Genomic DNA, 15,624 nt, shown 5'->3' with positions numbered 1-15,624 from the left:
GTGTCTTACCCGGATGAATTGAAGAGGGAGAGGCGTTGGGGGAGAGGGGAGGGGGAGAGAGGGGGAATTTAGCCGCCGTCGCTTTTCCACACAGAAAGCCAAGTGGAAACAAAAAAAAAAATTAAAATTTAAGAAAATTTCGTTTAGTGTGTGTAATAAAGGGAAGGGGCTCTTTTTTTTTTTTAAGATCTGGTATATAAAAAAAAATTCATATATAAAGAGCTCGGCGTCTAAAAAATACGGTTCTTGGCTTTTTTTTTTTTAAAGTAAAACAATTCTTATCAAAACCTCCACAAGAAAGTACCAAAGAAATAAAAAAGAAATGTTGGAGTCATTGGCTGCTTCATTACTCAATAGGGTGTTAGGGTCTTATGTTGAGAATTTCGATCCTGCACAGTTGAATGTAGGGATCTGGAGTGGTGATGTGAAGTTACGGAATCTGAAGTTGAGACAGGACTGTCTAGATAGTCTTAACTTGCCCTTAGATGTGAAGTTCGGTGTTCTTAATGATCTGGCGCTTGTTGTGCCGTGGTCATCCCTAAAGAACAACCCGGTCAAGATTATCATCGAGGACTGTTTCTTACTCTGCTCTCCTAGAGATATCTATAGTGTAACTGCCAAGGAAGAATTGGAACGGGAGCTTCGGTATAAATTACACCAGCTAGCCGAATGGGAATTGGCTAACCAGGCACGTATGTCCTTGAACAAGAACAATAATGGTGGTGGTGACGACAGTAAGAATGCATCTTTCATGCAGTCGCTGATGACTAAAGTTATAGATAATTTGCAGATCACGATAAAGAACATTCATATCAGGTACGAGGATAAAGATTGTTTGTTCTCCAAATATCCTTGCTCCCTAGGGATAACATTGAGAGAATTGTCCGCTGTTTCAACAGATGAGAACTGGACCCCCAAATTTATAGAGATCGCACAACCCATCACACACAAATTGTTTAAGATGGATAGTCTGTGCTGCTACTGGAATACAAACTCAGTCTTCTTGCAGGATTACTTAGACGAGACCTCCGATCATTTTGATCCACATTACACAGAGTTACTCTCAGAATTGAAGAGAAATATCGCGGGGGTTAACTCAGAAGAGAACCCTAATCACCAGTATCTATTAAAACCAATTACTGGTGAAGGTCATCTAAGCTTAAATAAGAAAGGATCAACCGATGAACAACCTCATGCCGATCTCGAAGTCGTATTTGATGAGTTTACTGTAGGAATAGACGACTCTGAATACAGTGATTTCTTATACACATTATCTAATATCACTTCAAAATCAAAGAAAAAAGCTGCACAAATAGATAGACCTACTGTTACTGTTGATCAGGACCCACTTCGTTGGTTCAAATACGTCACTGCTGTGGTACAGGAACAACTAGCAAAGAAAAGTGAAATGTGGACCTGGGATCACATTAAAAGAGTGTGTGATCAAAGAAGAGAATATATTGATCTTTGGGTACAAAAGCTTAAACAACCAAACTTGCAGACATCTCTTGCCAATATTGAAGATGAGGAACGACTTGATACATTAACTAGAGAACTAACCTACGAACAAATTATTCTATTCAGAACTGTTGCTAGACGGCAATATCTTGAGAACAGCAGAAGCAACTCTAGAAATGGTCAGAATACAGAAACTAAAAAAGGAGGTAGTTGGATTTCCTCCTGGTGGGGTGGTAAGAGTGCCCCTGCAGATGATTTAACCTTGACTGACGAACAAAGAAAAGAATTATACGATGCTATTGAATTTGATGAGAATAAAGATGATGACTTTGAGAATGTGATAATACCACGCGACAGAGTTACAATGAAGTTTAAGAGTATACTTAATAGGGGTTCCTTTGTCATGAGGAGAAGCAAAGAAGACAATATTCTTGGTGAAGTGGTTTTCGAAGGTTGTGAATTACAATTTTTGCAAAGAAGTGACTCCTATCTTGGCCAGTTTTCTTTATCCGAATTTAGAATTGAGGATGGCTCGCCAGATAGCATGTATAAACATATTATTAGTGGTAGAGATTTACACAAGACTGCCATTGAAGATGATGTTGAAAATAAGGACTCTTTGCTAAGTCTGCTCTATGAGAGCAACCCACTAGATGGCATATCAGATTCCAAACTGGATATTAAACTAAATGGTATGACCATTTTTTACCATGTGCATTTTATATCTGAGGTTATTAAGTTTTTCAGCATGCCCGCTGAACATAAAGAAACTTTGGATGCAATTATAACAGCCGCAGAAGCTACAGTGGAAGGTTGGACCACTTATTCTAGAATGGGTATAGAATCCATCCTGGAAGACCATAAGACGGTTAATTTATCGCTTGATTTACAAGCACCATTGATTATTCTGCCACTTCATACCCATGCTTGGGATACACCTTGTGCCGTGATTGATGCAGGTCATATTTCTGTTACCAGTGATGTCATCCCAAAGGATAAAATCAAGGAAATCATTGAAATGAGCCCCGAGGATTACGATAGCATAAATCCAAATGAGAAAAACAGATTGATGTTTGATAGATACCAACTAGACTTACAAGATACACAAATTTTAGTGGGACCAAATATTCAGGATACATTAGGAAGCTTAAGAGATAGGTCAAGTCAGGAGAACTTCAGTGTCTTAGAAAAACTGAAACTAACAATAACATTAGACATGTTGATAGTTCCCAAAGCCTATAGATTACCAAGGTTCAAGTTCTTTGGCCATCTTCCAGTTATAAATTTTGCATTCAATGACTCCCAATATAAAACAGCTATCGAAATACTGCAAAAATGTATTCCTTCATCATTAGATGTTAGTGACGATGATGAATCCTTAACTGAGCAATTGGTAGACAATAGAGAGTTTTTCAACCAACAACAGAAACAACTTGCTGAAACACTAGAGACTCTATCTAAATTATCTCAAGCTGAACTGGAACAGAATTTCTTAGATGTTCGTTTTGACATAGATACTGCTAAGATTTCTATCTCCAAATGTAACAATACTGAGGATATGAGTTGTACTAAGCTTGTTGATATTAAAGGTGAAAAATTCCAATTTGAATTCTTAAAGAGGGCAAAAGACATGGACGTCAATATTCAAATCCACTCCTTGACCATGGAAGATTTTATTTCAAGTCCCAATGAAGAATTCAAATATCTGGTGGCATCTGAACTTTCTGATTCATCAAAGAATTCTGATTTGTTTTCTCTGAAGTACAATAGAAAACAAAGAATAGTTTCTTATTCAGATTCTTTAATCGAACTTTATGATCAAAAGGTTATCATGGATATGAAAAGACTACAACTAGTTTTGACTCCAAGATCTTTGTTAACATTAATGAATTTTATGATGATGACATTCACTGACCCGAATGCACCAGCAGCACCAGCAGATGCATTGAGGCATAACAATGAAGATAACGAAGATGCACCACAAGTGATTGATATGACAATCAACATGGATGGTATGAATATTATCCTCAATGATGACTCGCTAAAGATAGCAACTTTAGTATTGAGTGCAGCTGACTTAAGGTTTGTAATGCTACCTGAAAAATGGAAATTTGACATGAGAATGGGTGGCTTAGAGTTGACTGATGAAACTTCTGAATTGTTAGATAGAGAATCACCTTTCAGAAAAATAATTTCTATGGATGATAATGAGCTCTTAGAATTATCTTACGAAACATTTGATAGTACTACAAACACCAATAATTTTGACTCAATATTAAAATACACAACTGGGTCTATGGTTATCAATTTTGTTGAATCTCCAATTAACAGAATTATCAATTATTTATGGAAATTCCAGAGAATGAAGGCTCTCTTTGATTCAGCTAGACAAGCTGCTTACAATCAAGCACCTTCGATCGAGACCGTTAACAATATGAAGCTGGATATATTAATAAAATCACCTCTACTTAATTTCCCGAAGTTTATTGTTGGTGACACTTCACATGTTGATCAGATACAAATATTCCTGGGTGAATTTTTTGCCCAGAACTCTTTCTCGGGAGATGAGAAAGGCAGTAAAGTTAACCACATTAAACTAGGACTGAGAGAAACTAAAATCATTTCACAGATCAACAGCTTAACTTCTGATATTGTTAGTGGTATGTCACTCTTATTTAATGTAATTAATACTCCAGCTACAATAGCAGAGAAGCCAACATTCCAGGTCATCAGTGATTTCAATCCAACTTCAGTAATGATTTCAGATAGACAATTAAGATATATCTTGGAAACGTGGAGCATAGTATCCAACTCCTTCACAATAGATGTACCAGATGAAGATGAGTTGTATTACATGGCATTCTCATCGACATCTATAACAGCGCCTGAAAGTCCAATTTCTTCAAAGGAACAAACTCCACTATCAGAGACATGTGGAACAGATCCAAATGCAATTAGAGTTGATTTTGTGTTTAATAGTCCATCTATTTCCTTGGGATTATTTGGTGAGTCTGACCAACAAAAAGCTAACACTACATTTCAGATTGCGGAGTTTGGCCTACAAGATATGGGTTGTTCGTTTAAACTTAGATATGATGGTACAATGGAAGGGGAGGCGCATATTTCAGCTTTTACCGTTACAGATAAAAGATCAGATACTGATAATCAGTTCTCTGAACTAATTCCAAAGACAGACGACACTGACTATCAATTTGTGGCAAAAATAAAGAAATCCAAGCTTGAAAGATGCACTATAACAAACGTATCCACGAATATCAACAGTCCCCATGTAATCATTGCTATGGACTTCTTATTTGCACTTAAAAAATTCCTACAAGGAATTAATTCTTCAAACAATGAAGTCATAACTGAAATTATTGATAACAATGTCGAACCTGAAACACTTGAAGAAGAATCATCGAAAAAAGATCTGGATAATTCTGAAAAATTTGAATATTCTGTAAATATCGTCGATACTGCTTTCATTTTATTAGCTGATCCTTCTGATCCCGAGACCGAGGCTGTTGTATTCAATATAGGACAAATATTACTTACTGATCAAAATATCATTACTTTGGCAACTAATAATGTGAATGTATTTCTAACACACATGTCTGCAAACAATAATGACAAGGTAAGACTACTGGATGACTTTTCTACAACATTGACAATCGATAAACGAGAGTCAACAATAGAAAGATTAGTCACAAATGTGCAGTTATCTGTTCAACCGTTACTAATGCGTATTTCTTTAAGAGATATTAGACTTGCTATGCTAATTTTCAAAAAAGCCACTGCTTTCCTTCAAGATCAATCTAATGGAGATGATATTTCCAACCAAGATAAAGATGAAGATAGAGCAGGTGCCTTTTCAAAGGAGTTTGAAAAGAAACTATCAAAGTATGTTCCAAGTTTATTGAGTAATGTAACCGATGACGATTCCCATAAGAATAATGAGGTCTGTAGTAGATTGGTACAACCTAGTAATAATATTGAGAATATGACTGCAGATTTTGGTGGGTTAAGGTTGATTCTAATCGGTGATGTTCATGAAATGCCGGTATTAGACATGAATGCAACATCATTGTTAATCACAGCTAATAACTGGTCGAATGATTTTATTGCAAACCTGAAAACCGAAACTTTCGTCAATATCTTCAATTATTCGAGGTCATGTTGGGAACCATTTATAGAGAATACAGCGATGGGGGCATCGTTCATGAAGAAACAAGGCAAGCAGATGACATATCAATTGAATATGGATAGTAATAACTTAACAGAAGTTACTTTATCAACTAGATCGCTATCAATGCTGGCTAATATTCCAAAATCTTTGACAGGAGATCTAACGTTAAAACCAAGAGGTTACCAAAAGCCTTATAAACTTGTGAATGAAACTGGACTAGATTTGAATATCTGGATAGCTACTGAGAATATAGATGAAAGGAAGTCTCTGACTAAACTGGAATCGTACACATCTTTACCATGGGAGTTTGAAGAGTGGCAGACTGTAAGAGAAAGACTAAGCACAGATAATATCAATTCTATATTATGTGTTGCAGTAGCTGATGACAAGTACAAATCTATTTTGAAAGTCAATGCTACGGACGAGGGAGAAAATATGCATATCTTAAAGCCTGCTGTAAATGGTGTGCATAGTCGTATCGTAACTGAATGCGTATGTGGGGAAGATAATGTTAAAACTGTTACCTTCCGTTCTGCCTTAGTGGTGGAAAATATTACAAGAACTCCTCTTATTATGCAGGTTATTCCCGTCACAAACACTGAGAAAGAAATAGTAGAATTTGTATTTGAACCAAACCAAAAAAAATCAGTTCCTGTAGAATATTGTTACGACTCAAAACTCAGATTTAAACCTAACACAGAAGAAGGATATGATTGGCCTGTACAGGATATATTTTGGAAATATCTTTTGGATGGGCCTGACTCAATTGTTTGTTTATCTCCTGACGATTCTGTGCCGGAGTTCAACTTCGAAGTTACAGGTTTATTTAATGAAGACGAACCTCTATCAAAAATTTATCCGAAGATGACCATTGTAATCTCACCTTCACTAATTGTAGAGAACTGTTTACCTTACGATATGAACTTTCTATTATACGAAAAGAAGGATGCCAGAGGTGGTTACAGATATTTGAAAAAAGAGCAAAGTGTTGCGATTCATGACGTTTCATTAAGAAATTTCATACTGTTAAGATTAATTCCATTAATTGACAACGATGGTCTATCGAAGCCTGCGATAATAAATACCCCATCTAATAGCTCCTTGACTTCAGAAAAAACCGTTCAGGTTGCTTTAGAAGGAGGCCAAAAAATGCGTTTAAGCTTGCACTATCAGAATTTAGGAAAGACAAGATCTCAGATAATCAAAATATATGCTCCTTATATTATCTTCAATAAAACTGACCGTGATCTATTCTTTAAAGGTGATTTATTAAATATTGCAAAGTCTAAAATTTTAGAGGATGAGAATGGAAGATATAGTAGACCTACTCTGTTTTCTTTTGAAAACCCTGCAGAGAAAAATAATAAAGCTCAAATTAAATTCAGAGAGAGTGATTGGTGTACACCAATATCATTTGATGCTCTGGGTCAATCATTTGATGCTATAGCACCCATCCAAAATAAGGAACAAGAATTTGATATGGGTATCCATGTTACAGAAGGAACGGGGCCATATATGATGTCAAAAATAGTCGAGATTGCTCCAAGGTATATTATAAGAAACGAATTTGGTCAGGATATAGAAATATGTGAGACTGGGTCTATTAACTCAACAAAAATTGCCACTAACGAATCAAAACCTTTATATAAATTGAGTAACATTGTCAACAAACAACTTATTATCAAATTCTTAGGGATCGATTCCGAGTGGTCGTCACCATTTTATGTGAATGAAGTTGGTTCCACCTATCTGAAAGTTTTACAAAAGGGTTCGAGTCATGTTTTGTTAAAAATTAACATTCTTCTGGAAAAAGCCACGCTTTTCATAGTTATAAAAGATGGCGGTAATCATTGGCCATATTCTATAAGGAATTTCAGCGACTATGAATTTGTATTTTATCAAAGAGACCCAAGAATTATAGATGAAATTTATGATGAGGATGATGAGAATTATGACGCCATGGAATATAAACCACTGTATTACCGTATTCCTCCTATGAGCGTTATGCCATATTCTTGGGATTATCCTTCAGCGAAACAAAAGAAAATCATCATTACATCCAGAAATAGAAAAAGAGAGATCGATATGGCCGGAATTGGTAACTTGAAACCTATGCGACTACCAGGAAGAGAGGAGAACGAAAAGGCAGGTTTAGTAGATCTTAATGTGGTTGCTGACGGTCCAACTCAGGCTCTATTGATTACAAATTATAACCCAGAAGTTAGTTTGTACAAGATAAGAAGCAAGAAAAATCTTTCTTCTGCCTCATTAAATGGCTCTGGAGATGCGTTTGTATCTGAAGAAGATGAAGAAAACATGCAAACCAGGGTAGTTCTTTCTTTTGCTGGTATTGGTATTTCACTCATCAATGCACAGATGAAAGAGATTATGTATTTCAATCTACAAGGAATTGAACTAAGGTACAATGAATCTGATCTTTATAAGACATTTAGCTGGAAAATAAAATGGTTCCAAGTTGACAATCAACTATTCACTGCCTCAACACAAAATATTATTTATCCAACAGCTGTTGTTAAATCACAAGAAGAACTTGATAATCATCCAATTATTTCTGGTTCTGTGTCCAAAGTGAAGGATGACACGCATGGTATTCCATACTATAAGCATGTTACAGTGTTAATGCAAGAATTATCGATCCAGTTAGATGAGGATTTTATGTATTCATTTTTCGAATTCCTGAGATTTCCAGGCGCTCCATGGAATGTACCTGCCGAAATTCCAAATATGGAATACGTCAAATTACCGGAGTTCGAAGATTTAATGACTGAAGATGATATCTTCTTTGAGGTTTTACATGTTCAACCTACTCTGTTACATTTCTCTTTTGCTAGGTCAGATAAAATTGAAGAGAATAACGAGGAAGTCTCAGTAGAAAAAAATAATGGTGCTATGTATTATGTCCATATGTTGTCCATGACTCTTGGTAACATCAATGATGCACCAATTAAATTAAATTCTTTACTGATGGATAATGTCAGAGTTCCGTTACCGATGTTGGTGAATTCGATGAAAATGCATTATGGCCAACAGATATTTTATCAGGTACATAAGATATTAGGATCAGCTGATTGCTTCGGTAATCCTGTGGGTTTGTTCAATACCATTAGTTCAGGTGTAGTTGATTTATTTTATGAACCATATCTTGGCTATATGATGAATGATAGTCCAAAAGAGATTGGTGTTCAAATAGCTCGCGGTGGTGCGAGCTTCGCAAAGAAAACTGTATATGGTATTTCAGATAGTATGGCTCGTTTCACCGGTTCTTTAGCAAAGGGGCTGTCCATTACACAAGGAAGTGAATTCCAGGCTACTCGTAGAATGCAACAAAGGTTGAACAAGAACGGTCGGAATGTCTTTGCAAACTCTGCGCAATCTTTTGCTGCTACAATTGGAAGTGGTTTTACAGGTATCGCTTTAGATCCTTATAAGGGTGCACAAAAGGAGGGTGCAGCAGGACTTGTGAAAGGACTTGGTCGTGGCTTATTAGGTTTGCCAACTAAAACTGTTATTGGTTTTCTGGATCTTACCAACAATTTAAGTCAAAGAGTAAGTTCTTCTACAAGTGAAATGCTGGCTTTACAAATGGCTACAAGGGTGAGATTGCCACGGTTTATTGGTAATGACCAGATAATTACACATTACGATGAAGACAGTTCCTTAGGACAATATTGGCTAAAGACAGTTAACGGTGGTGAATTTGTAGATGACGAATATTTGGTACATGTACTACTACCGGGTAATGAATTAGTTGTGATTGTCTCTATGCAAAGAATTTGCGAGATCAACATAAAAGAACTGTCCATTATGTGGACTACTGAATATCCTCAGATCCAAGGAATAGTCCTCGAGCGTGGAGGGATCCACATTAAGCTAAAGAGCCAGTCCGAATACTTTATACCAATCACAGATTCGGCTCAGAGAAGAAAAGTCTATAGGAATATAGCCATTGCAGTCAAGAAATACAACCAATACTGTGAGGCCGTGTTGTAGGATATATAACGAAGAAGAAAGTAAAATTAATTAACAAAAAATAATGCTAATTAGATTGTGAGGGCATAAGAACAAAAAAATGCAGCGACAATAGCTGCGTAGACAGGGGCCTCTTACTTAACGAATTGCCTTGCAGTGTTTTTATTCGATTTCTCTTGGGTGTCCCAAAGCGACACCGATTTACCGCAAAAATAAATATTTACCCTGACGTAACTCGCTGAATCAGGAACATCGGATCACCGGAAGTGACGTTATAGTGGGAGGGGGAGAGACGGGGGCCAGAAGAAAAAGTAAGGATTCCTGCGAACGCTGATTGGACGAGTCCCGATGCCTAACTACTGTGTTTAAGGGGATGTGGAGCTGAGAAAGTAATTAACTCTTCAATGATTGGCCGAGTGAACAGAAGGAAGCTTTCCCATGTTTTCGTATCCTCTCTCTCTCTTTCCGGATGCCCAAAATAACTCATGTTGGTTTTGTCCGGTGTTTGGCTATATGGGGATTTCATAAATGCTGCTGTAGTTTTTCTATGAATGGCGATGGGATATTTCATGTGTATGTGACTTGGGAATTCCGGTAGTGAAAAAAGTTCACATTTATAAAAAGGATTAGTTTAAAGGTATTTGCTGTTCTGAATTGTTTCTTTCACCTGTTTGAATTTTCAATTTGCCAAACACATAAAAATATCTGAATAAATAGGTTTACTCTTTAAACGGAAGATACAAAACCAAGGGTTGATTGAAAGAACAGTAAGTGTACATACTATATACTCTCTTACTATAAACTGAGGTTCTGTTTATTATATTCACCTTGAGAGCATAGAAAATTAATATAAAATTTAAAATACACACACAACTACTACATATAATATGAGTTCAATGTTGATGAGAAGAGCACTTCTTGGGTTGACTACCAAGAGGGGATTGGCCACTGCTGCCGGCGAGGCCCCACGTATAAAGTCCTTTAAGATCTACAGATGGAACCCAGACAAACCTACCGAAAAGCCACATTTACAAGAATACAAAGTCGATTTAAATGAGTGTGGTCCTATGGTTTTGGATGCTTTGCTAAAGATCAAGAATGAACAAGATGCTACATTAACTTTCAGAAGATCCTGTAGAGAAGGTATTTGTGGTTCATGTGCTATGAATATTGGTGGTGCTAACACTTTAGCCTGTCTGTGTAAAATTGATCAAGACCACACTAAGCAATTGAAAATATACCCATTGCCACACATGTTTATAGTCAAGGATCTAGTGCCAGACTTGACTGGTTTCTACCAACAATACAAGTCTATCCAACCTTGGTTGCAAAGAACTTCTTACCCAGAAGATGGTAAGGAAGTGTTACAGAGTATTGAAGACCGTAAGAAGCTAGATGGTCTATATGAATGTATCTTATGTGCTTGCTGTTCGACATCCTGTCCCTCATACTGGTGGAACCAAGAGGAATACTTGGGTCCAGCAGTGCTAATGCAAGCTTACAGGTGGTTGATTGACTCCAGAGACCAATCTGCAAAGTTCAGAAGAGAAATGCTACAAAACTCAATGTCTCTATATAGATGTCACACTATCATGAACTGTACCAGAACCTGTCCAAAGGGTTTGAACCCAGGTCAATCCATTGCTGAAATCAAGAAACAACTAGCCTTCGACTAGGCTCTCAGTACATAGTATAATTTATTTATTTGTTTTCTCTTGATTTACTTATTTATTTAATTTTATTTATTTATTTATTATTTATTCATCGCCAAATATACTAAAAACAATGAGCTTGTGAAGCACTCTGATCCAAATTAAAGATATTATGTACATGCGGCATTGTACCACATCATTCCGACCATCCAAGGTTACGACTACCCGTTTCAACCATTTCGAGTGCTTCGATAAATTGCCGTTTGAATCATCTAAATGTATCAATATGCCTATTTAAATCAATTTTCAGTGCTTTTAAACTATGATATGATTCGACCCTTCGACCCGACAGAACTCCGATCGGCCGAAACCGTAGGGCATCGGAAATAAGAAGCCTTGAAAGAAAATTTGTAGTTCAGCAAATGACAACAATTTTATATTTGCCTGGATATATATTAAAATGAACAAATCGTTATATTTCTGTAATTGTATACTGTAGTAGAATATGCAATATGACCTATTTGTGGAACAGCTGAACCAATTGGATATTCCCGATGCTATAATTGATCAAGATGTCTTGGTTATCGATTTTAGGCCCTCAAAGGGCCATTGGTTAAGCGGCCAGCTGTTACACACGGTACAAGTAATGGTACGGTATTCTATGGTGTATTACGAGCCTGAGCTGTTGATGAGATTCTGGACTAGCTATGAAGACGACGGTATTGAAGTAATCGGGCCATGTTACACGGTGGATAGCAGCTCGGTACTTGGTATACCCGCAGAGTTTGTTGTTGAGCTGGATGTAAATATAAATGAGAGCGACAAGCGGTACTCGTCTAAGTATTGGGGAGCTTGGTATTCAATTCACCCGTGCGATACAGCAGAGATTATCGGAAACGACGTCAGATATATGGATACATATCTTAAAAGGTGGACAAGTGTGTTCTTAATGTGGTTATATGAGCTTTGATTTGCGTAAAGGTGTTGTTGATATGGGATGAGAGACGTTATCCAGTGATAAGGTTTTGTTTAGAAAATGAGAAACAAGAGCTGTCTGTGTATTGATGAATGATTTACACTTTTACGCTTTTCTTTTTATTGAGAAAAGTTATTAATGACAGTAATGGAATATTAGTATTATATTTTCTAGATACAAACATTGAATGTGGATTATAAATAATATTATAGAGAAAAACAAAATAATAATAGCTATTATTTGTGGAGGGTAAAACAAAGCATTTAAAAAGAGGAACTCAGGAATAAGCATCGAATGGAAGTGAGAGTAGAGAAGGTACAACTCTAGAATTAAATACGGTTGCCATGGCTGTTCTCCCTGTTTTTATGATGAGTCTTGTCCAATTAGTTTTTTTTTGATTATTCTATCCTAAATGCAATGATAAGAACAATTTTTTAAAGAAAAGAATTAAAGAACAAAAGTCTAAAAAAATAAAAAAAAAGGATAGACTGGTCAAAGACATCTGTTACCAGATAACAATTGTTTTAGTATGCCAACAGGTGAGATATTTCCTAGCAGTGATATATAGATATATCAACAGCTGAGCTTTCTTTTTGATAAGAATTTTAAGATTTTGTGACAATAAAAAATAAAAATTGGGTAAAACGTAAAGAAGTAAATGGATTCATCAAATTAATCGTTTAACTGTGTTTATCACTGATCTGCTCGATGTAAGAATCCCCGAGAGATGCAGTTTCTAGAGATGATTCATCACCTAAAACAGCAGGCATACCATAAGTATGCGGCTTGTCCCTTTGGACGGACTTGAACTGGACCTTCTTCTCATCTGTATTGTGGTTAGAGTGAGTAGACTTGATCTTAGTGACACGAGGGAATCTAGTTCCATCGTTATTGTCAGCATCTTCGTCTTCAGCGTAAGAAATTTCACTGAGGTCAGACATTCTTCTGGCCTTGTTTCTCTTTTGCCAGCCTGGTCTCTTAAACCACCATCTTTGGAACATCTCCTTGTATAATGAGAATGGCCAATTAACTGGAGATTCATGACCTTGGTAGATAAAAACATCGTAAACTAAACCACCTGTTAAGGCACCAATGAATGGAGCTACTATTGGGACCCAGAAGAAGTGATGATGGTGCGTCCATAGAACTTTTCTGCTAAAACCAACGGTATACAAAGCCAGTCTTGGACCTAAATCTCTGGCCATATTCATAGCAGTACCAGTTTGGTAACCTAGACCAGAGTTACACATGAAGATTAATAGGAATAACATTAGAGGGAAGACATCACCTGATAATGATGTGTAAGGATCGGTCAAGGCGAAAGTACATGCAACCAGCATTGTACCACATAGGTATTCGGAAACAAATTGTCTAGCTGAAGATAAGTATGGCTTTGGGAAAACACAGAACATGGATGCTACAGGTTCGCTGTTAAAATGATCAGGAAAGTTGGCAGTGATAACTTTCTTATAGTAACCGTATGCGATTAATGCACCGACATAGGCACCTAACAGTTGACCGGAGACATAGAATGGAATCTTCTTGGCAGGGAAACCTCTGTAGACAAAATTAGCAAGGGTAATGATTGGGTTTAAGTGACCACCAGAAATCGCACTACCACCAGCACAGAAGTAACCCATAACAACAGCAGCAGCCCAACCTAAAGCAATGTCATCAAATGTACCAGCTGAGGTAGAGCTGATCAGTTTAGTTAAATTCTCAAAAGCTCTTTTTTCACCAGCACTCAAATCAGAGGAAGATAAGTCTTCCATGGCAGCTAGATATGAATCTTGTTGTGATTTACCACCAGCGTTAACTTGAATAACGACTGCTGAACCAAAAATAATCATGACCATAGTACCCATGAATTCAGCTAAGAATTCCTTTAGAACACCACTCTTAACCAACGACCATCTATTAATAGGATGGTATGTGGATGGTAAGACAGTAGGGGTTTGAGGGTTTTGGTACAATGTCTTTGGCTTAACAATAATTGGCACAGAGGCGTTACCTGGATTCACACCATCTTGATCTTCTTCTCCACCAGCAAGACGAGAGATGAAGGAGGTAGCTCTGTCTCTCCTGCTCTGACCGTATGTTCTAGAGCTTTCGTTATCTTGATGAGAGTTCTCTCTAACAGAGATATGGTCTTCGCCGTTATGGTCGTTGTTACCTTGGTTCTTGTATAAATGACCTAGGTTGAGCACGTTAGCGGAGATGGTGGCATGATGCTCCCTTGAGCGTAGATGATCAGGATGAGATGTAGTATGTGTATTGACACTTGTAGCAGCAGCAGTAGCCATCTCACCACTTAAATTATGGTTGGCAGGACTACTAGGTCTAGCAGGACTCTGTGCAGCACTGTTGTTGTTGCTATTATTAATTAGTTGGTGGATTGGGATATTAGAGTTAGGAACCACCTCCTGAATAGGATACTGATTAGCGGCACCAATGTACTCTGGAATATAAGAAGCAGTTGGCCTGGTGAAGGGCTGTGGCGTGTAGTCCTGCATCTCAACATCAAAATCTTCACGTACATGGTTTTGGTTAGGTGGCTCCTCCCTTTCTTCATTAGAAAGATAGGCATTAACCTCTTCCATATCATTACTTCCTTCCCGAGGAGACATGGCTAAATTTTTTCTTTTAGTGTTCGTTTAGTATATGTCGACTTATTGCGGGATTTTAATTTTTTTTAAATTTTTACTCTTTTTTGTATTATCTTTCGATAAGATAGCGTTCAAAAAATCTAGTTGTGTTCTTTCTTCTCTCCTTAGAAGGTAGAAAAAGTTTTCTTATTTCCTTTTAGAAAGTAGTCTATTTATATTATTTTTTTTTTTATTATTCTTATTATTAGTTGGTTTCTTGATCTTCTGAAGAAAGTTGTATAATTTTTTTTACTAGAAGTAGGTATTGAATCAAGAAATGAAATACTAAAATGCGGGGTTGACACAGACATTTTTTATGAGCTTTTACATCAAGAACTATAAACTATAATCAAAATGGAAAAATTTTTTTCAGCAAAGTGGCATTTTAAATTTTTCAATTTTCGCCCTTTGTCTTCCGTACACCGCTTTCTAAGAGGATAAATGTACTAGATACAGATTTACTTATTCCGATCCGTTGCCCGAAATCTAATATTGTATTGTTATGGTATAATATGGTAATGGCAATGGTAATGGGTAGTATATGGTAATGGTATGATATTATATAGGTATTAACTTGCGGTCCCCACTCTCCGTACGCTTTTTTCAATAGGAAAAAAGCGTACTTCTAGCAAGGTCTTCTCTAATTTAATTCATGGACGTCTATCGGAAGAATTCACTTAGTACACCCCTCCTCCCTTTTCATTAAATTGTCTTAGC

The 15,624-nt window shown here is 36.8% G+C and overlaps 4 protein-coding genes across 4 annotated transcripts; 3 read left to right on the top strand and 1 right to left on the bottom strand.

Annotated features, from left to right (window-relative positions):
* Positions 1 to 322: 322 nt before the first annotated feature.
* VPS13 (membrane morphogenesis protein VPS13) lies at positions 323 to 9,655 on the top strand (the record flags this gene model as incomplete). The annotated part of the gene is made up of 1 exon (XM_071050600.1): positions 323 to 9,655. One exon carries the CDS (start codon positions 323 to 325, stop codon positions 9,653 to 9,655), a length of 9,333 nt encoding a protein of 3,110 aa, XP_070908390.1.
* Positions 9,656 to 10,521: 866 nt separating this feature from the next.
* On the top strand, positions 10,522 to 11,310 carry SDH2 (succinate dehydrogenase iron-sulfur protein subunit SDH2; the record flags this gene model as incomplete). The annotated part of the gene is made up of 1 exon (XM_071050599.1): positions 10,522 to 11,310. The coding sequence occupies one exon, from the start codon at positions 10,522 to 10,524 to the stop codon at positions 11,308 to 11,310; it is 789 nt and encodes a 262-aa protein (XP_070908389.1).
* Positions 11,311 to 11,791: 481 nt separating this feature from the next.
* On the top strand, positions 11,792 to 12,256 carry ATG10 (E2-like conjugating enzyme; the record flags this gene model as incomplete). Its single annotated transcript, XM_071050598.1, has 1 exon — positions 11,792 to 12,256. The coding sequence occupies one exon, from the start codon at positions 11,792 to 11,794 to the stop codon at positions 12,254 to 12,256; it is 465 nt and encodes a 154-aa protein (XP_070908388.1).
* A 686-nt stretch (positions 12,257 to 12,942) lies between these two features.
* On the bottom strand, positions 12,943 to 14,889 carry FPS1 (Fps1p; the record flags this gene model as incomplete). The annotated part of the gene is made up of 1 exon (XM_071050597.1): positions 12,943 to 14,889. One exon carries the CDS (start codon positions 14,887 to 14,889, stop codon positions 12,943 to 12,945), a length of 1,947 nt encoding a protein of 648 aa, XP_070908387.1.
* Between the last annotated feature and the right edge of the window lie 735 nt (positions 14,890 to 15,624).

The sequence above is a fragment of the Nakaseomyces bracarensis genome (genome assembly GCF_045282275.1).
Source record: "Nakaseomyces bracarensis strain CBM3 chromosome Unknown Scaff3_0, whole genome shotgun sequence".
NCBI classification, from domain to species: domain Eukaryota; kingdom Fungi; phylum Ascomycota; class Saccharomycetes; order Saccharomycetales; family Saccharomycetaceae; genus Nakaseomyces; species Nakaseomyces bracarensis.
The sequence above is the reverse complement of the archived record's forward strand: the minus strand, read 5'-3'. Positions and strand labels throughout refer to the sequence as shown.